This window comes from Furipterus horrens, unplaced genomic scaffold, assembly GCF_987537825.1.
Source record: "Furipterus horrens unplaced genomic scaffold, mFurHor1.1.pri manual_scaffold_6, whole genome shotgun sequence".
NCBI lineage: Eukaryota > Metazoa > Chordata > Mammalia > Chiroptera > Furipteridae > Furipterus > Furipterus horrens.
Genome location: NW_028327176.1, coordinates 55,266,666 through 55,286,196, shown reverse-complemented (window position 1 = coordinate 55,286,196; position 19,531 = coordinate 55,266,666). Strand labels below are relative to the sequence as shown.

The window sequence follows — 19,531 nt, the reverse complement described above, 5'->3', positions numbered from 1 at the left end:
CCCCTTCTTTCTCCCTAGCAGATGGGCTGGCAGCCTGGTGCCTGGGGCAGGGTGAGATCTTTTCTCTCCAGGGAACAGAGGGATGATATTTGGGCATCTGGACAGGAAGATAAAGAAAAGACTGTGGGCTCTCTCCCCACCCAAAGCCACCAGCCCCTCAGTGTTCTCAGAAGCCTCAGTCTGAAGTCTAGGGGAGGAAGGCAGTGGGCATTAACATGGACATCCTTCCCCAACTTTGTCTGCACCCATCATCCAATTTCTCCAGCTCTTCTCCCAACCTGCCAACATCCCCTTCTCTTTTTTCTTTTTTCAGATTTTATTTATTTTATTTTTAGAGCGAGGGGGAGGGAGGGAGAAAGAGAAGGGGAGAAATATCCATGTGGGAGAAAAACATTGGTCAGTTGCCTTTTACGTATCCCATCTGGGGACCAAACCCGAAACCCAGGCATGTGCCCTGAGCGGGAATTGAACTGGTGACCTTTCACTTTGTGGGTGACCTTTTACTTTGCAGAACAACACCCAACCAACTGAGCCACACCTGTTAGGGCAACAACTCCTGAGAGAGGGTTGGGAAGCTTCTGCATATTTGGCAGGTGTATTCTCATCTCAGTGGAGAAGACAGACATTATCACCTCCCCTAGCCCTTTTTCTGAAGCCCAAGCACCCCTTTCTCAGCAATAGAGGAATAGGATAGCATGAAACCTGCTATTCAGGCAAAACCTTCAGAGATAACAAGGCTGAATCCCCCAGACGTGAACAGAGATGCAAGGGAGACAGCAAAGCAAATGAAGCCTCTGAAGGGGACTGGCTGCAGGTTAGGAATTTGTCAGTCCTTTTCCTCACTCTAGGGGTTGGGCCTCTGAGGAGAGTAGACACTCGTGTGTCTCCAACCAAGATGAATAAATAAATTCTGGGATGAATCAATGACTGAATCAGCAAAAGATAAAAAGGCAGCATGGGATAGACCTGTACACCTGCTTACTGTACACCCTATCTTTTTTGTTAATTTGACCTTTTTATTTATATATATATATATGTGTGTGTGTGTGTGTGTGTGTGTGTGTGTGTATTTTATTGATTATGTTCTTACAGTAATCCCAGTTTTTTCTTTTGCTCCCCTCCACCCAGTACCCTCCTTCCCTCCAGCAATTCCACCCCCCCTTAGTTCATGTCCATGGGTTGTGCATATAAGTTCTTTGGCTTCACCCTTATATTATTCTTAACTTACCCCTGTCTATTTTGTACCAAACAATTATGCTTCTTAATCCCTACACCTTTTCCCCATTACTCTTCCTTCCCCCTCCCAGCTGATAACCCTCCAAATGATCCCCATGCCTATGATTCTGTTCCTATTCTGGTTTGCTTAGTTGGATTTTGTTTTTATTTTTTGTCAGTTGTTGATAATTTTGAGTTTGTTGTCATTTTCATGTTCATAGTTTTGATCTTTTCCTTAAATAAGTCCCTTTAACATATCGTATAATAATGGCTTGGTGATGATGAACTCCTTTAGCTTTACCTTGTCTGGAAAGCACTTTATCTCCCCTTCCATTCTAAATGATAGCTTTGCTGGATAGAGTAATCTTGGTTTTAAGTTCTTGGTTTTCATCACATTAAATGCTTCTTGCCAGAGCCTTCTTGCCTGTAAAGTTTCTTTTGAGAAATCAGCTGATAGTCTTATAGGCATCCCTGTGTAGGTAACTCTGCTTTTCTCTTGCTGCTTTTAAGATTCTCTGTTTATCTTGAACCTTTGGCATTTTCATTATGATGTGTCTTGGTGTGGTCCTCCTTGGGTCTAGCTTGTTTGGGACTCTGTGCTTTCTGGACTTGTATGTCTATTTCCTTCACCAAATTTGGGAAGTTTTCCTTCATTATTTTTTAACATAAGCTTTCAATTTCTTGCTATTCCTCTTCTCCTTCTGGCACCCCTATGATTTGGATGTTGGCACATTTAAAGGTGTCCCAGAGATTCCTAAGCCTCTCCTCATTTATTTCTATTCTTGTTTCCTTATTCTGTACTGGTCGACTGTTTTTTTCTTCCTTATGTTCCAAATCATTGATCTGAACCCGTTTTCTTCCCTTCACCATTGGTTTTGTGTGGATTTTCCTTTGTTTCATTTAGTATAACCTTCATTTCTTCCCTTATGCATTTGCCATAGTTAAGCATATCTGTCAAGCCTGTGAGCATCTTTATCACCAGTGTTTTGAACTCTACATCTGTTAGGTTGGCTATCTCCTTGTCTGTTAGGTTGGTTATCTTCTTGTCACTTACTTCTCCCACTGGAACCTTGATCCGTTCCCTCCTTTGGGCCATACTTCTCTGTCTCTTCAACTTGACAATCTCCTGTGTTTGTTTGCCTCTGTGTCTTAGGTAGAGCTGATGCACCTGTTACGTTGTAAGGGGCGGAGCCTTAGGTATTCATCGGTAGGACTGTTTCACCACCACATAGTGGCACTGTATGTGGGGGAGGGGTCTGAGAGGGAACAATGCCGCTTGCTCAGCACTCACCCCTTTTCCAGGCACTTCTCCCACTTCTGTATGGGACTGGAGCCTCTCTAACTGTTGCCCTGGCCATTGTTCCCAGAGTGGGTGGGTCTGCAGACATTCTAGGACCATGGGGGCCTAGAGTTAAACAAGTCAACTCTACTGAGAGACTGGCAGTTTCTGCCTCCACCCCTACCCCCACTGGTTTTCACAGTCAGAAGCAATGAGGCTTTATTTTCCCTGGTGCTGGAACTGTGAGCTGTGAGGTCTGGTCTGGTACTGGGAGCACTCCCCAGGTGTCCCTCCCTAGTTTTTAAAACATGTGACTATGCTTTCTGCTGGGTTGCAGTTGCAGGTTGCAGCTGCCACTGCTGCTGCCACCACCACACCATGTCCTCTCCGCCCTGGCTCTGCCACTCCTACCTGTCTGGATGAGTATTCTTTATATCTTTGATTGTTGGACTTCCATGCAGCTCAGTTTTCCGGAACTTCTGTTTGCCTCTAGTTTTGAGATAGTTGTATTCCTTCTTAGTTGTGAGGGGGATGTAGCATGTCTATCTACGCCTCCATCTTGGCCGGAGGTCTACACCTTACCTTTTGAGGTCAGCACAGATGGCACTGCCACCCAGGGGTTGCCTAACTGATCCTTTGAGGAGAATGGCCACAAACCAGTAGTACACGCAAATCTTCTAAGGAATTAAAAAAATATTTCAGTGCCCCACTTCAAGAACAAAGAGCTTTCAGTTCTGTCAGCCACAGTCCTAGGAATTTCTCTTTTTGCCTTCACCTTTCTGGAAAGGTTGGTTCCTGCTAGTTTCTGTTAATGATGGAGGCTCCTGGGTCAGCACACCCACCTCCCATACACACTGTTTTGGATTCATCTCACTATCTCTACATGCATGTGGCCCCCAAACTCTTCAATTTTTCAGGTTTCAAGCCTACAGCTTCACAAGAAGAGACCACATTCCCAGCTTGTGCTTCTGTGACTTCCCTTCCTTTCTATTATTGGTATAGTGTCCTTCCCTTGAGATTGTCGCCACTTCTATATCATCCTTTCTCTCATGAACTTAGTACTTCCTACCCACAACTGTCTTAGATTGCTATTTTCTAGGCAAAATCTTTGACTCTTCATGAAAAATTGTTTTATTTTCCCTTTTAGTGCCCATACCCACTGCCTCCATTTTCTCATTATCTATTATTTTACCCCACAGCAAGCCAGTTTCACTACACAGACTCTTGCTCAGAGAGCTTCAGGGTCCAGTGTACCTCTGAATGTTTTACTTTGTTAATCACCAACTATTTGTTGAAATACCCCTTATTTTGGCTTCCATATATTGTCTTATTCTACATCTTTGGACTTTCATAGTGAATGCTTATGTCCTTTCCTCCTCTGACTTTTCTTCTTCCACTGTAGACTGTGAGCATTCAGAGCTCAGACTTCAGTTTTCTCTCTCTCTACATCTGCTCAGGTTTCATCCATTTCAATAGTTTTATCTATTACATCCATCCAGAAAAGCCTGAGATCGCCACCCCTAATTCTGACACCATTATAGCCTTCTAACCAACTCGACCTGCCATTGCTGCAGCCACCTTAAGTCCAACAGGCTGGAAGACAGGCTCCCGTCCCAAGCTCCTTACTCACTTCCTCCTGTTGTGTTTTCCTTTGAAATGTTTCATATACAGCCTTTCCTTACCATTTCTACTGATAAAAGTCTAATATAGGCCATCATTACTACCACCTACATTCATTCATCTATTCTTCCAGAAAATTTTGATTGAATACCTACTCTGTAACTGGCACTGGAAATAGAGCTGTATAGATACAACAGGAAAAAAAAAAAAAATGTCCCTGCCACTGAGAGGCTTAGATTTTAGTGGGAAAGGTAGGTGGAAAACAAGAAAAATATACAATATATTAAATAATAATAAATGTTAAGAAGAAAAAGCCAGGAAGGGGGAGAAGTGCAACGGTGGGGAGCTGTGATTACAGTAATCTAAATGATCACAAAAGGCCTTGTGGAATAAAGACCTGAAGGAAGAAAGGAGCCATTTGGACATCTGAGCATTTCAAGTTGGGGACATGGTGGGAGTACATCCTGGTGTATCAAACAATGAGGGGTCCAGTATGGTAATAGAGATTGAATGACTGAGAAACCATGCAAAGCCTTGAAGACCCTTGTAAGGACTTTGCCTTTTATTCTGATTAAAAAGGGAAGCTTTTGGAAGATTATAAACAGAAAAGACACCTGGTTTTTAAAAATATTTTATTTTTATTTATTTTTAGAGAGAGGGAAAGAAACAGTGATTGATTGCTTCTCTCAGGCCCCCAACTGGGGACCTGGCCTGCAACCCAGGCATGTGCCCTGACTGGGAATTGAACTGGTGACCTTTCAGTTCTCAGGCTGGCACTCGATCCACTGAGCCACACCAGCCAGGGCAAGACACCCAATTTTTAAATTTTATTTTTAACAGCTTTCTTAAGGTAAACGAGGCATACAGTAAAACTGCACATATTTAAAATGTATAATTTAATGTTTTGATGTAGGTATATATATACCCATGAAACAATCAGCACAATCAAGATAATAAACATTCATCAACTCAAAAAACTTTCCTTGTGTCTCCCCTCCTTTTTTTCTGGGAGATGGTGAATGCAGTCTCCCATTACCACAAATTATGCAGTCGAGTTTCCCACATTTGGGGAAATCACACGGGTCAGCACCCCCAAAGTGCAATGTTTTAGCCTCATCCTAGGAAAACCACTTTCGTAATCATGGTATCTCCCCTGCCAGGTAAGTATCCTTGTATCCTTTTTTATTCATGTTTTATCAGAATTATTCTGAGCTGCTGTGTTGAGAATAGGCTAAAGAGGGGCAACAGTGGAAGCAAGAAAAGCAGGCAAAAAGCCACTACTCATCCAGAGGATAGATGATGGCATCCTGGACCAGGGAGGTAAGCAGTGGCTGTAGTGACTAGTCGATTAAAAAATCACTACTGCCATAACTTCTTGTCGCTTATCCACTCCAGTTCACTCTGAAGATAAATGAACAAAAATGTTTCTTTCATAGGGTAACCTCCTCTCTTCAAGAGTTGCCTAGCTAAATGCCCAACAGGTTAAAAGTTCCAACTTCTGTGAAGCCCTGCTTCTTCTACCACTATTCTCAAATGCACAACTTGGCCTCCTTCCTCTTCCTCTCCAGTCACTCCCTTCTACTCAGCCTTCCTTTTCTATTTCCAGCACACTTCTTCACCCCGCCCCAATCCCGCAACTCTAGATTGTCCCGACACAAAGTCCTGCTTTCTTCAGAAAGCCTTTTCGGGTCTCCGTTGGGATCTTTCCCTTCTTCAATCTCCAACTGCATTTGGTGTCAAAACTTCACAGTAAACTTATCCTTGTTTTTTAATCCCACTGTAAGGACCTAGGGGACAGCGGTGTAGAAGCTTTCCGCGCCCCTGCGTCTTCCCCAAATACTGGGTTGAGCTTACGCTACTGCAGGGGCTCGGTGCCTCAGCTCATCCGTATGCGGTAGTGTCCTAGTCGTCCTCCCCTCCTCCTTGGGCATCTGCTCTGCATTAGTCTGTCCCAGGCCTCCGCAGGCGCCTATGATTGAATCATCATCATTAACGAGGGCCTGCCCCCACCCCATCCCTGGCGGCAGGGAATGGAGGGAATGGGGGTATGTAAGATCACTACCAAGTCTCTAGGGGTCCCTCCTCCCCGCCACCCTCTCCGAGACTCCCCTGAGAAACTCGCTCGGGAGCCGGGGGAAGGCCTTCTATCCGGATGAAGCTCCTTAATGTCAAAGCGTAAGCCGAAGAGGGCGACACTACGAAGAGAGGGCCCCGTAGGGGCTTTAGCGGGGTGGTTGTCACTGGACCCGGACGACCCTTAGCGGTAGCGGGTGGAGACCACCGGGCCTTTTGCGGTAGGAGGGGGCAGCCCTTTGCAGGCTCCGAAAGTTAGTCCCAAGGTCCGGTAGGGTCTATTATGATGATTACTACAGAGGGTCAATGAAATAGGACCACTTCCCACACCTCCCCCCCTTCCTAATTATAGACGGAAGAGGGGGAGGGGCCACGGGGGCTCAGGTGAGCACACGGGGAGAAAGGACATGGGCGGGGCCTTTCAGAAAGTCAGCGAATCCAAAAGGACCTAAACCCTCGTTGCTGGGTGACAAGTCCCGCCCTGCAGGCGGCACCGGAAGTGGCAGGCTAGGATCAGCCTTTAAGATGGCGTCTCCTCAGGGGGGCCAGATTGCGATCGCGATGAGGCTTCGGAACCAGCTCCAGTCAGTGTACAAGATGGACCCGCTACGGAACGAGGTGCAGGAGCGGCAGGGTTATTTCTGTGGTCGGCTAGCTATGTGAACTGGGGCCGACTAGAGGACAGGCCGTGGCTGGCAGGGCGCCTAGTGCGCCTGCGCAGAGACAGGGGTTCCAGTGCGCCTGCGCGATTGCGGTTGAGTTGCCAAACTCCAGGCTAGGACGCCTGCGTATTGTGCTGCCCACGTCTTGTAGTCTCCCCTAGGAAAAGGAAGGTCGGGCGAGTCCACGTGAAGGGAGACTCCGCTGAGTCTCCAGAGCAGAGGGGTAATGTCTCCACCAGGGAGTTAATCCCCTGTTGACCGCACAAGGTGTGGGGCCTGGCCGCTGGGAAGGCACAAAGGTTGGGGTTGGGAAGGGTGATCGGTGACTGAGGTTGTGCCTGCAGGAGGAGGTCCGAGTAAAGATCAAAGACTTGAATGAGCACATTGTCTGCTGCCTGTGCGCCGGCTACTTCGTGGATGCCACCACCATCACAGAGTGTCTTCATACTTGTGAGTTTTCTGGACCCTGACTGGTTTTTCCAGGCCCTGCCAGCCTCTGCACTACCTGCCCCAACCACCCAGGCACCCCATCCAGTCCATGAACCTGATTGTGGAGAGCCTGAGAATCTGCTTTTCTTTTCCTGCAGTCTGCAAGAGTTGTATTGTGAAGTACCTTCAAACCAGCAAGTACTGCCCCATGTGCAACATTAAGATCCACGAGACACAGCCACTGCTCAACCTCAAACTGGACCGGGTCATGCAGGACATTGTGTACAAGCTAGTGCCTGGCTTGCAAGACAGTGAGTTACCAGTCAGACTCTGAGTGGCTTCTAGAGGACTGATGCTGGGTAGCAGCTTGAGGTGACAAAGGCTTTGGTGGGAATCATGTAGGTAAAGAGTTGTGGCTCAGTTGGCTGGGCATCCACTGGCAAAGCGAAAGGTCCCCCATTAGATCCTGGTCAGAACACATGCTTAGGTTGGGGGCAGTCCCCAGTTGAGGCGTGTACAAGAGGCAAACAATCGCTGTTTCTCTCCTTCTCTTTCTCCCTCCCTTCCCTTATCTCTAAAAATAAGTAGATAAAATATTTTAAAATAAAGAGGTTGCCACCAGAAGGACAGAGGGAGGGAGAGCCAATACAGTACTTTACTGCCCATACTCCACTGCCTTCTAGGTGAAGAGAAACGGATTCGAGAATTCTACCAGTCTCGAGGCTTGGACCGAGTCACCCAGCCCAGCGGGGAAGGTATGTCCCTTGATTGCAGGAGGGTAAGATATTGCCCCCAGAGCATTCCTCCTGCCAGGGGGAAAAGGAGTATGAGACCTGTGCTGCTACTCTGTCTTTCTCAGAGCCAGCCCTGAGCAATCTCGGCCTCCCCTTCAGTAGCTTCGACCACTCTAAAGCCCACTACTATCGCTATGATGAGCAGCTGAGCCTATGCCTGGAGCGACTGAGGTGAGGAGCAGGTCATGGGCTGTCAGAAGTGACAGTGTCAGTGACTCAGAACCAGGGAGGAGCTCAGGGAGAGGGCTCGCAGTAAGGGAGTGTCTGTTCCCTTAAAGGGGGTATATCATGGCTCTGGATGGGGATAGAGGTAAGATAGGGCTCCCTAACCTGTATCTGTTTCCCCCCAGTTCTGGCAAAGACAAGAATAAAAGCGTCCTGCAGGTGAGAGGGGCTGAGGGAGGGCCTCTCTAAGGAGACTCACTCTCCAGGGCCTTTCCCTCACACACCTTGTCTTCCTTACCCTCCCCATCCCCAGAACAAATACGTTCGATGTTCTGTTAGAGCTGAGGTTCGCCATCTCCGGAGGGTCCTATGTCATCGATTGATGCTAAATCCCCAGCATGTGAGTATTCCCACAGTAGGTTCTTTTAGGAGGGGAAAGGGCTACAAAGGACGGGAGAAAGTTTGGAGTGGACCAGGTTAATTCTTGATGGTGTAAGAGGAGAGTTTGTGAAACTGTGCCCCCATCTCACTGCTAGGTGCAGCTCCTTTTCGACAATGAGGTTCTCCCGGATCACATGACCATGAAGCAGATATGGCTCTCCCGCTGGTTCGGCAAGGTGAGCCGGGTCCAAGGCCATCCTAGGGCAGGGGTGGACTGAAGGGTCTTTAGGTAAGGACTCTCCCACTGACTGCTTCTTCCTCTTGTTTTCTCCCTAAGCCATCCCCTTTGCTTTTACAATACAGTGTGAAAGAGAAGAGGAGGTAGGGGCCAAGCCCTTACCCTCTCCCTCTCCCCTTCCTTCCCCAGATATTTATGTGAAATTAATTGTGGCTTTATTTTTTTGAAATAAAACTTTTAAAAAGCACCTGTCTTCTTCCTTCTTTTTCTACTGCACACTCATGCTTTGTCCTTTGCCCTGCTTTCCTCAGAAATCCTCTGAGTGTCATCAAGAAGGATGTCCCTCAGTGAATGACCAAAGGAGAGGGGTAGAGGACCCTGTACATATAAAACTCAGAAAGTGAGCTAAGTGAGGCCAGGCCACCCACACCATCTGTTTTTGGTGAAGGGACATTTTTCTGGAGGGGAGCTTTCACTGTCCTTGGATGTTGCAGCATGTGATGCAGGCCTGAGTGGAGGTGCCCTAATTCAAGAGTGGTGAGAGTAGGGCTTGGGTTGGACAGTGGCCACTGCAGAACTGAACAAGGGTGAGATTTTCAAGAAAAATCCAGGGATTTGGACTATGTCAGGAGTCTAAAAAACACTAGGGGGCGTGGGACACACACAGAGATAGAGTTGGAGAGCTTGCTGTATATATAAGATTCATTGGGCCTTCAAGGTACTTGGGCTAGGTGAAGCCAGGTTGTAGAGAGGGAGCTGGTGCACAGAAGAGCAAAGGCAACTCTGAGGAACAAGAGGGAAGCAGCAAGGCTAGCACTCTACTGATAATTCATCAAACATTCCTTGTCTGTATGAGGCTGGCCATAAGCACTGGGGTCTGGAAATAAACCCAGCCACTGTCCCTGTTCTCTCAGCCTTATACTGGGGCAGCCAGAAACTTGCCTGGCTGGGACAGTAATAGAGGCTAAAGACCTAATTAAGGAAGCAAAAGGGCTGGGACAAGTGGGATGGAGCAGGCAGCATAAACGTCACCAGAACCCAAGTTTAAAACCTAAGTCACCTTTGGGCTGAGGTCTCACTCAGTTCAAGGAGACCCTTGTGCATAACTTGAGGGCTGAAGAGGCCAAGCTTCAGAGGACTTGGGGTAGCCCCTCCTGTGTGCTGAGCAGGCAACAGAGACCAGGGTGGGGACACCATAGAGCCACTGGCCTGGGTATATGATCTGATCTCCCAAGATTCTGAAAATTTCCCATGTTTCAGGCCTCATGCCCCAGAATGCCTCCCCACCCCACTTCTTCCACCCCCATACTCAGCTATTCTTGCAGGCCTATGTGTCACCTCTGCCATGAAACCCTCACTCAGTCAGAATCAGGGCTTCTTCCACAGTCTTTGGGCCTATCTCTACACTAGCATATGAGGTCTGTCTGAAAAAGTCCAACCATTGTTAATATAACGAGAAGGGTTTGTGCGACATCGATGTAACCTGGCAGCCAAGGAGAGTTGACTGGAACACACATGTGAACAATGACTAGTCAGTGGAGGCGGTAGATGCCATTGAGTGAGCATGTGTGCTGTGTGGCTGTCACATTCAAAATGAGCAAGTAGAGCAATGAATCTGCATCAGATTTTGTGTTAAGCTTGAACATTCCTCTGTGTAATGTTTGGATGATTCAGAAGGCCACAGCTATGGGCAACTAACTGGTGGTTGGCAGCTTCATCACAACAATGCATCTGCTCATGCATCATGTCTGGTGCAGTTTTTTGGCAAAACCTCAAATCAACCAGCTGACTCAGCCCCCCTACAGCCTAGATTTGGCACCCTGCAACTTCTGGCTTTTCCCAAAACTAAAATCACCTTTGAAAAGGAAGAGATTTCAGACCATCAATGAGATTCAGGAAAATATGACGGGGCAGTTGATGGCAACTGAGGGAACTGTGTGAGGTCCCAGTGTGCCTACTTTGAAAGGGACCGAGGCATCATTGTCCTAGGTACAATTTTTTTATTTTTTATTTTTTTTGGCAGAATTTTATGGTTTTATTAACACAAATACAATGTGTACACAGTCTGTCTATTCGTTTTCTTCGCTGCGCAGCCTGGCATTGGGATTGGTGACTCTGATGGCTAGCTGGGCCGCTCTCTCCACAATGGCTTTGCGGTTCTTTGAGGAGACATTGTGAGCAATCTCAGCGCAGTAAGATTTGTTGCACATCAGCAGCACTTCAAGCTCCTTGACGTTGTGGACCAGGAACTTTCGAAAGCCACTGGGCAGCATGTGCTTTGTTTTCTTGTTGCTCCCATAACCAATGTTGGGCATCAAGATCTGGCCCTTGAATCTTCTACGCACCCTATTGTCAATACCTCTGGGTTTCCGCCAGTTGCGCTTAATTTTGACATATCGGTCTGACTGGTGCCGGATGAACTTCTTGGTCCTCTTCTTGACAATCTTGGGTTTCACGAGGGGTCTGAGGGCAGCCATGGTGCCGACTAAGAGATGGCTGCCACCTCCGTAGGCAACGCCGAAGAAAGGAGGTACAATTTTTTTATATCTTCAACAAATGTCTCTTTTTCATATTACATGGCTGGATACTTTCCAGACAGACCTTATGTATCTCAAGATTTTGGATTAATTCTGTCTATCCCAGCATTCCCCACTCTCTTCTGGAATTTAAGCTCCTGTGGAGCATTCTGCACTCAGTCTCTTCCCAAGCAGTCCAGAGGAGTGACTCTGGAAGAAGGGGTGTGGGCTAGGGGGAAAGAGAACAGAGATACCCCTGGGAACTTTTCATGGCCCAAGCAGCTGCAGGAATTGGGGAGTAGTCTGGCTGGGGTTTGGCTTGGGTCAAGAATGTCCAGCTAGCCCTGGCTAGTGTGGCTCTGTGGATTGAGTACCAGCCTGTGAACCAAAGGGTCGCTGGTTTGATTCCTGGTTAAGGCGCATACCTGGGTTGTGGGCCTGGTCCCCAGTGGGGGCATGCGAAAAGCAAACAATTGATGTTTCTCTTGCACTTTGATGTTTCTCTCACTCTCTTTCTCCCTCCCTCCCCCTCTCTCAATATAAATAAATAAAATCTTTTAAAAAATGTCCAGCTAGACAATAAGGCCTCCAGGCCTGAAGACCAAGCCTGGGGATGAGGCCTTTGATGACACATGGCTTGTGACCAAGGAGCAGCCAAAGGCACGCAGGCCTGGATCTGAGGTGGAGCAGCTTCCCCACCTCAACTCACCTCAACCGAGCCTTATTTTTGTCCGTCAGCGACTGTGGCAGCAGCAGCTGCGGTGCATTTCCCCGGGTTGTTGATGTAGGCCAGCTGCGGTCTCTGGGTCTGTCCCTCATCTATGGGTTCATTAACCACCTCCCTGGCCAGCTCCACGCAGACCCTGTTTCCTGGGGTCACTCGGTTCTCAATCTGCGCCAGGCGGGCGAATCAAGCCCAGTGATTCTCTTGGGCTCCGTGACACAGCCCGCGTTCACTGGCCCTCTCCGGGGGGCCCTTGACCTCGCAGGACTTCCAGGCGTTAGTCCTCACCTGCAGGCCCCCCTCCCCTCTACCCTCGCCAGTGCCCCTGCAGCCCTTTCTCACCTAGCTGCCGCTGCTTGGGGGAAGGGGCGCCCATATTTGCCTGACCTTTTGCACCGTAGGGAACCGGTCCCTCTCAGCCTAGCCGGTGACTCCCAGGGCGAGCCGGGGTGGGGGGGGGGTGGGGGAAGCGGGGGTCAGGACAATGGACTTTCTGGAACAGTGAGTCTCAGGGTGTATGTAAGTTTGTTCAGGGGCCGGAGTATTCTGTTGCTTCCTGATCCTAGCCCGCACACCCTGGCAAACCCTTGGCTGGCAATGGTTATGCAGAGCTGTTTGTAAACCAGTGTAAAAGGCCAGAAAGAACTCACAAACCCGAGTCTCTAAAAGTAGCGAAACTAAAATTTCAGTGTCTAAATCAGTTCACTCTGCAGTAACATTTTCTGAAATAAAAAAACCAAAAAACAAAACCATCCCAGAAGTGTGCGAGATGGATGGATGTCCCGCCCAAGCTTCTCTGCTTAGAGTTTCCTCCCTAAACTCCCACTTCGGTCGCCTGCTGGCTAAAGGATTTTGGAGCAGGGCAGGTGGTGGCGGGGTGGTGGGGTGGTGTTTGTGTGACAAGCACATCTCTGAGGCTGTCCTCTGAACTGCCCCAGGGAGGTTATTTGGAGGATCCCCATATGCCCCCTGCCCCCCCACACACAGAATTCAGGGCAACGCCTGGGGTGGGAAACCGGAGACTAAAAGTAGTTTATTGAACAGATCTCTGTACCAAGAAGAGGGGTCAATGTGGAGCAGGCCTGGGTAGAGGAACTTGCCAGATGAAAGGCAGAGAAGGGCAGAGTGGCTGAGAGGTATGGTGTCAGGGAATGAGAGATAAGATGGGGGTAATGAGGAAAGGGAAATCTGAAAGGAGGTGACGAGGGGAGGTGTGAAAAAGCATCATTAAAAGGGAATTGAGCCCTGACCAGTGTGGCTCAGTTGGTTGGGCATTGTACCGCAAGGTAAAAGGTCGCCAGTTCAATTCCCAGTCTGGGTACATACCTGGATTGTAGTTCAATCCTCAAACAGGGTGTGTAGGAGAGGCAACCCATCAATGTTTCTCTCCATCTCTTTCTCATTCCCTTCCCCCCCTTTCTAAAAATAAATAATAAACTTTTTAAGGGAATTGAGGCACCTTCCCAAGGGAGTGAAAATCGGAATGTGGAGATCTTTACAAGGGGAGAAGGTGCAGGATCCCTTAAATATCTGAAAAGAACAATGAGGGGAGTCTGAGGGAGACTTGAGGGATTGCTTGAGAATGCTAGGAGAGGAAAAGCATCGGAGGGCAGTAGTGAATGATTATTATGTCTTTGGATCGCTCTGAGAAGGACCCCAGGCAGGGAGGGCTGGACCATGGTTGGGGGGAGAAAGAGGCACACAGCAGGGAGCACTAGAGCCTGTCAGGCTGGACTCCCAAACAGGGGTGGGGGAAGCCTATGAGAAGCCCAGAATCCAGGTTTAATCTCTTAATCTTCCTCATTAATCACTCACCCTCCTCCTACCCACTCCGAGGATCTGGTTTCTTCCCAGCTCAGATTCCAGATGCTTTGCTGGAAAAAAGTCCCCTCTTGTGGCCCCACAATCGTCTGGACACGTCGCTGGCCTCTGGAAAGACCCTAGTTGGTCTCTGCTGTCAGCAGCCTCCTCCCTTTACCAGTCTCTTTCCCTCTTCTCCCCCAAACTCACATTGTCCAGCCCCATTACCTGAGCCCCATTGCAGGTCAGAGAAGGTAGGCAGGAGAGATGGCTAAGGCCCTTCAAAAGAGCCCCACACTCCCCAAAGACATACACTAGTAGTTGAGACCAGAAGAGTAACAAAAACTACATAGAGGAGGCATGAGTGGAAATTGTAGTATCTGGTGACAGGCCTGGGACATGAGCTAGCCAGATCCTGCAACATCCTGGGACCCTCTTTAATTTCAGTATAAGCAAAACCACCAGGAAGGTTCAGGGGGCTAAGGCCTTCAGCTAGGAAGATCTCTCCTGGCCCTCTCCTGCTCCCTATTATTAATAACCAATTAACAAGGTCCTGAGACATCTCAGCTTTCTGTTGTGGCCTGGCTGTGCTCTCTGACCCATTGGGCTGACTTACTCAGGCTGGCATAAGGGCACTTTGTGAGTGTCTGTGTGTGTATGGGGAATGGGGTAGTCATTGGAGGGAGCTTTTACCAAGACCCTGTGTTTCTCCACCTTTGTTGGGTGGCCCAGGTCAGTGCCTCAATGTGACGTTCCCTAATCACCATGATCAAAGTATCTTTCTGTCCTTTTTGTCAAGGAATCTTTGGCCCAGGTGCCTCAGATCGCCCAGACTCTGTTTAGGGAACCCCAACTACAGGTTCCACTTGCCCCAAGGAATAGACAGGTGGATCCAAAGTTCACTGCACAAATGGTGAGAGGTGCAGAGGTTTATGGAGACTAGGTGACAAAATGGACAGTCCAGGAGTGAGCAGCATGCTTCTTCATGGCACTGTTTGAAAAACCTAGAAGAAACCTATAGCAGAGAATTCCTTCAGAGTGTGAGTTCTCAGGGAGTGGTGGGGCTTGTCTGTCTCTGGGCTGTGACCCCACTAGCTATTTGGGGTGTGATATGCAAACAAAATCCTTGCCTTGTTGAGCCTCCACTGGTGGAGCAGCACTGATTCAGAACTGTCTTATTCCTATAAGGGAGGGCTGTGGAGGTGCTCACACTGGTGTGAGCCCCGGACTAGATTAGCTGTGGGAGAGAAGAGAGAATGACACACAGGATGCAGATAAAATAGGAATGAATATTCCATGCCTTAGAGTTTGGCTTAGCAGGGGTTTCTGTCCCAGAATCCAGTTGAGTGTATGAAGTCTGCCCTTCAAGTCACTCTTCTATAAGGCAGTGGCCACTCCAACCACTGCTCCGGCTGGGAACCCCTACTGGGAGAACAGGAGCTTCATAAAGAGACAAAGGTATCCACTAATAGACTGATGTGTAACCAGAGGCCCTAGGCGGAGGCCAGTCTTCACTGGCAAAGACCCCTCCTGGGTAGTAGCACTACCTCTGGGCTTGCTGTGTCTTCCTTCTCTCCTGAGGGCCAGGTCTCCAGGGCTTCCTCGTGTGTATGTGTGTGTGTGTGTGTGTGTGTGTGTGTGTGTGTGTGTGTGTTTACTTTTTCAGGGCCTCTGTGTCGTGCTGGGACAGCCTTGGGTAGAGCCGGCTAAAGTCCACTCACCTGTGCGTGCTTGCACATTGCACCCCCACTATTCCCCGTTGCAGTCACTCTGCCTGGCCAAGTCCCTCCAAGTCTTGAGTTCCCCCAGCCCGCCTGTGCCATGCTAATAACTTCCAGCCGCCAGAACCTCTTTAAGAGTTTTCAGCAGAGGTGGAGGGGGGGACCAAAGGGGCCAAGTCAGAAGAGTGAGTGAGGTCCTTCCTAGGTGAGATCGGGGGTATTACCACCGTCGCGGCCAGAGAAAGCAATTTTATTGCCGACGAGTTTACGAGCCAGAGCGACGGTTAGGCGGGGAGTCTGTGGCACACAGCATCTGGGGGCCGCCCAGGAAGGGTCCAGCCAGAGTGAGCACGGGGACGCGCCTAGCAGCGCGGAGCAGCCGGGCGGCGGGATCTGGCGGGCTCCACTGGCTTCTCCATCGCCCGTAGAAATAACGCTATTGGGAAGTCTACCAGCTTCAGACCCACTGCGCCCGGGGTTGGGGAGTGGGGGTGCAGGAGGAGGGACACACGGGGCTCGGGCCCAGCGTGGGGGGCGGGTCCGAAGCTGGGGGCCCAGATCGGGAGCAGCCGGCTGGGGCCCAGGCAACTGCGGCACCGAGCGCAGCTGGCGGCAGGACTGCCACAGTCCGACCGGCCATGAGCTCGGGATCTGAGCCCCAGACAGCACGGACACCCTTCAGCATCGCAGACATCCTAGGCCCGCGCAGGGTCCCCCAAGGACCCGCTGCGTCGCAGCTTCCAGAGTCGAACCTAGGTCCAACGTCGCCGCTGTGCGCGCTGGAGGAGCTGGCTAGTAAAGCATTCCACGGACTTGACGGGCACGCCCTGCAGCACTCTGAAGGTACAGCGCAGGTCAGGTCACGCACTGTGACTTGGCCTTCTCATCTCTCTCCTCCAAGTTCCCGGTCTCCACCCTAATCTGTCCCCTGCCCTCAGCCCACATGCCGGGACTTGAATCTCTCATTCCTCACCTCCCCTCTGTTAGTTCCCAGGCTCGGGAGCTGCTCCCAGAGGCCTCAAAGGCCGAGGGGAAGAGCCGGGCTGTCAAGAACAGAGCAACTCCTTGGTCCTTTCGCTGTAGGCGGGGCAACTGCGACAGAGAAAGGCCAGAGAGAAGGAGACAAAAGGCCTGAGCCAGAGGCTGTAAACAAGTGAGCTAGGGCAAGGGTGGCGCAGCAAGTGCGGGAGGAGAGCCTCCGGTCTCTCTGGGTAAACATGCTCCGCTTCAAACACGCTCTTTTCTCGAGAGGGCGCAAGGAGCTGAAGAGCCTAAGCGGGAAGGACCCCAGGACTCCAGACTTGGCCTTTCCTTGCCCTTTGTACCCCCACTACCTACCTTTTTGCTTGCGGAGGATGGGAGCGAGTCACTAAAAAAGTATAAGCCAACCCACAGGTCTAAAGAAGAGCCCGGATCCTGATATGCTCACCATGCCGGGTCAGCTGTCCCTATTCTGACCATGGTTGGCCCCCACCTCTGGTGCGGACCACAACCTGCCAGCTGACTCAATCGGGGGCTCCGAAAGGCTTCAAGGGTCCCGCCCCAGGCGGCCAGACCCTGCACCAGGCCTCCTTTGGCCTGTCCCGCCTTCCTCCCCCTCCCTTCGTAAGATGCCCTCGGCCTGATGCTTCCCGTATCCCAGTGGCTGATTCCACTTTGTGTCCCCGCACCCTTCTTTGGCCTGACCCTCCCACAGTTGGCAAAGGGACCACAGTTTATCTCTTGTCCTCTCACCCCCACCCTGGCCTGACCCCACCCCCAGCTTTTCTTCCGGGCCGAAGCCCGATTCCCGCAGGCTGGAGACTGACCCCCTGCCCTATGCCCGCAGGCGGAGCGGCTCCGGTTGCTCTGGGCCCCGGCCCGGCAGGCCGCAGACGGCGAAAGTCGCGCACGGCGTTCACCGTGCAGCAGGTGCTGGAGCTGGAGCGGCGCTTCCTATTCCAGAAGTACCTGGCACCGTCCGAGCGCGATGGGCTGGCAGCGAGGCTCGGCCTGGCCAACGCGCAGGTAGTCACTTGGTTCCAGAATCGGCGTGCCAAGCTCAAGCGCGACGTGGAGGAGATGTGCGCGGATGTGGCCTCGCTGCGCACGCTGTCCCCCGACGTCCAGGGTCGCCTCGCGCTGCCTGTCGGAGCCCCGGGGCTCGGCCTTCGCCCCAACCCGGCGCCGCCTGACTCCAGGCCCCACCTGTCAGATGAGGAGATACAGGTGGACGATTGAAGGCAAAGCTACCGCCTGGCTCTGGGGCCCTGGACTTTTTGCCTCTTCGCCTCTGCGCTCCACGCCCTGTCCGGGTTACGGGTGGAGGGCGGGTGTCGATCCCGACCTCTTCCAGCTCACAGTCCGGACACCCACCTTTCCTAGTTGTTGAGAATAAAGTTGAGACTACCTCACCACGACTCACTCCCATGCCCGGAGCAATAAGAGCAAAATCTGCTGGTTATTTCGGATATTCCATGCTTGGCACTGTGCAGAGTGGTTTCCTTGAACCTCATAGCAACCCTACAAGGTAGGTGATATAATTAAGGCCATTTTACAAAGGAAGAGTTTCTCTCTATCTAGGTCAGGGTTTGGTCCCAGGCATCCAGCCAGCATTCAGAGCTCCGGAGACTTGAGGCTGAGGGGAACTGGTAGCTGTGGCAGACCTCCCCTACTAGCTGCCTGGATCACAGGACTCCACCGCGCCCTTGATCCACCGCAGCCTCAGAGACCTTGCTCTTAACCTCTAGACCGGCCCCAAATTTACGACGGCCTGCCAGACTCTTTCCTCTTTCCCCACCCTGATGTCATTTATTAATGGAGCCGCTACGCTTGTCCCCGCCCCTGCCAAACGAGCCCTAAGCTGAGCCACAAAGTGATGTGCGCCTGGAGAGGCGGGGACACCCCTACTTTCGGAATCTTCACCCCACAATTGGGCAGAAAATGTTCCCCCTAGGACGGTGGCAGCAGCAGTGTCGGAAGGATGGAATGGCCCGGCTGGGCCTGCGGAGGTGGAGCTTAGAGTAGCTGCGTTCGGGGGAGGGGACCCCTGCCTACCTCCTCCGCCAGACATTTCTGAGATTAATTTATTCCACTGGTGATTAATCACCCTCCTGCAGAGTGATGGGGAGGGAAGAGCACTGGGCAGCTACATACATTCCCCTATGCTTAGGCCTCTTTCCTGCTTCCTGCCTCTCCCTGTCAGTCCTTCCACCCTCCTCAGATCTTCCCATGCATTTGCCCAGATGTCACAATCCCACTCTCAGGCATTTGAGGGTGCTCAGCTAGTGCCTCAGTTGTAGGTGGAGGTCCCAGGAGAGGATATTTCAGGGAGGTTGAACAAGGCTGGAAGGCAGAAGGGAATCAGGCATTTTCAGACAATAGCTACTACTTATTGAGTAGTTCCAGGTGTCTTACATTGATTAATCTTGACAATAACCCCAAGAGTTAATGAGGCTTTAATTTCAAGGATAAGAAGACTGAATCACAGAAGCCCAAGGAAACATGGTCATGTCATCATGAAGCTTCTAAGTCGTAGGGCCAGAACTCACCTGCTTGTCTGACTCTGGAGCTCATGCTTTTGGCTACACCAGGTTCTGTACCTATAAACTGTACCTGGACCTGACTGAGAGAAAAGAAATTACGGAGAGGAGAGAAGGGCCAAGGGTAGAAATTTAGACATTGTATTGTAGACAGAGCCTGCCCCTTGGAGGTTTTAGAGAGGCATGAGAGCAATGTTTAGGGCAGGCTAATGTGCAGAGTGGACCAGAGACTGAGGAAGCAATTATTTCTGGTTACTGCAAAAAAGCAAGAGCAGAGAGAATTCAGGGCCAGACTTGGAGGGGTAAGAGAAGGAGGCTGTTAGAAAAGAGGAATCAGTGTGATTCCCCCAGCAACCAAAAATTGCATGAGTCAGTGACAATCTTACAAACCTA

The 19,531-nt window shown here is 50.5% G+C and overlaps 3 protein-coding genes and 1 non-coding gene across 4 annotated transcripts; 2 read left to right on the top strand and 2 right to left on the bottom strand.

Moving 5' to 3' along the window:
* Positions 1-5,120: 5,120 nt before the first annotated feature.
* Positions 5,121-5,282, bottom strand: LOC150006254 (U1 spliceosomal RNA). The gene has a single exon (XR_016512205.1). It is a non-coding gene; the product is annotated as a U1 spliceosomal RNA (small nuclear RNA).
* A 1,394-nt stretch (positions 5,283-6,676) lies between these two features.
* Positions 6,677-9,103, top strand: PCGF1 (polycomb group ring finger 1). The gene is made up of 9 exons (XM_090280295.1): positions 6,677-6,805; positions 7,194-7,299; positions 7,437-7,589; positions 7,962-8,033; positions 8,138-8,243; positions 8,423-8,456; positions 8,551-8,637; positions 8,774-8,854; positions 8,956-9,103. Exons 1-9 carry the CDS (start codon positions 6,713-6,715, stop codon positions 9,001-9,003), a joined length of 780 nt encoding a protein of 259 aa, XP_090136421.1. The 5' UTR covers positions 6,677-6,712; the 3' UTR covers positions 9,004-9,103.
* A 1,775-nt stretch (positions 9,104-10,878) lies between these two features.
* Positions 10,879-11,367, bottom strand: LOC150006252 (large ribosomal subunit protein eL32). Its single transcript, XM_090280294.1, has one exon. It carries the CDS (start codon positions 11,331-11,333, stop codon positions 10,926-10,928), a length of 408 nt encoding a protein of 135 aa, XP_090136420.1. The 5' UTR covers positions 11,334-11,367; the 3' UTR covers positions 10,879-10,925.
* Positions 11,368-16,133: 4,766 nt separating this feature from the next.
* On the top strand, positions 16,134-18,010 carry LBX2 (ladybird homeobox 2). The gene is made up of 2 exons (XM_090280293.1): positions 16,134-16,460; positions 17,446-18,010. The coding sequence occupies exons 1-2, from the start codon at positions 16,256-16,258 to the stop codon at positions 17,835-17,837; spliced, it is 597 nt and encodes a 198-aa protein (XP_090136419.1). The 5' UTR covers positions 16,134-16,255; the 3' UTR covers positions 17,838-18,010.
* The last annotated feature ends 1,521 nt before the right edge of the window (positions 18,011-19,531 follow it).

Bases quoted from the DNA above. Each gene is read 5' to 3' on its own strand.
- PCGF1 (XM_090280295.1), top strand. From the start codon at position 6,713: ATGGCGTCTCCTCAGGGGGGCCAGATTGCGATCGCGATGAGGCTTCGG. The intron at 7,300-7,436 runs GTGAGTTTTCTG...CTTTTCCTGCAG, and splicing joins CACAGAGTGTCTTCATACTT to TCTGCAAGAGTTGTATTGTG. The intron at 8,034-8,137 runs GTATGTCCCTTG...TGTCTTTCTCAG, and splicing joins CACCCAGCCCAGCGGGGAAG to AGCCAGCCCTGAGCAATCTC.
- LOC150006252 (XM_090280294.1), bottom strand. From the start codon at position 11,333: ATGGCTGCCCTCAGACCCCTCGTGAAACCCAAGATTGTCAAGAAGAGG.
- LBX2 (XM_090280293.1), top strand. From the start codon at position 16,256: ATGAGCTCGGGATCTGAGCCCCAGACAGCACGGACACCCTTCAGCATC. The intron at 16,461-17,445 runs GTACAGCGCAGG...CTATGCCCGCAG, and splicing joins CGCCCTGCAGCACTCTGAAG to GCGGAGCGGCTCCGGTTGCT.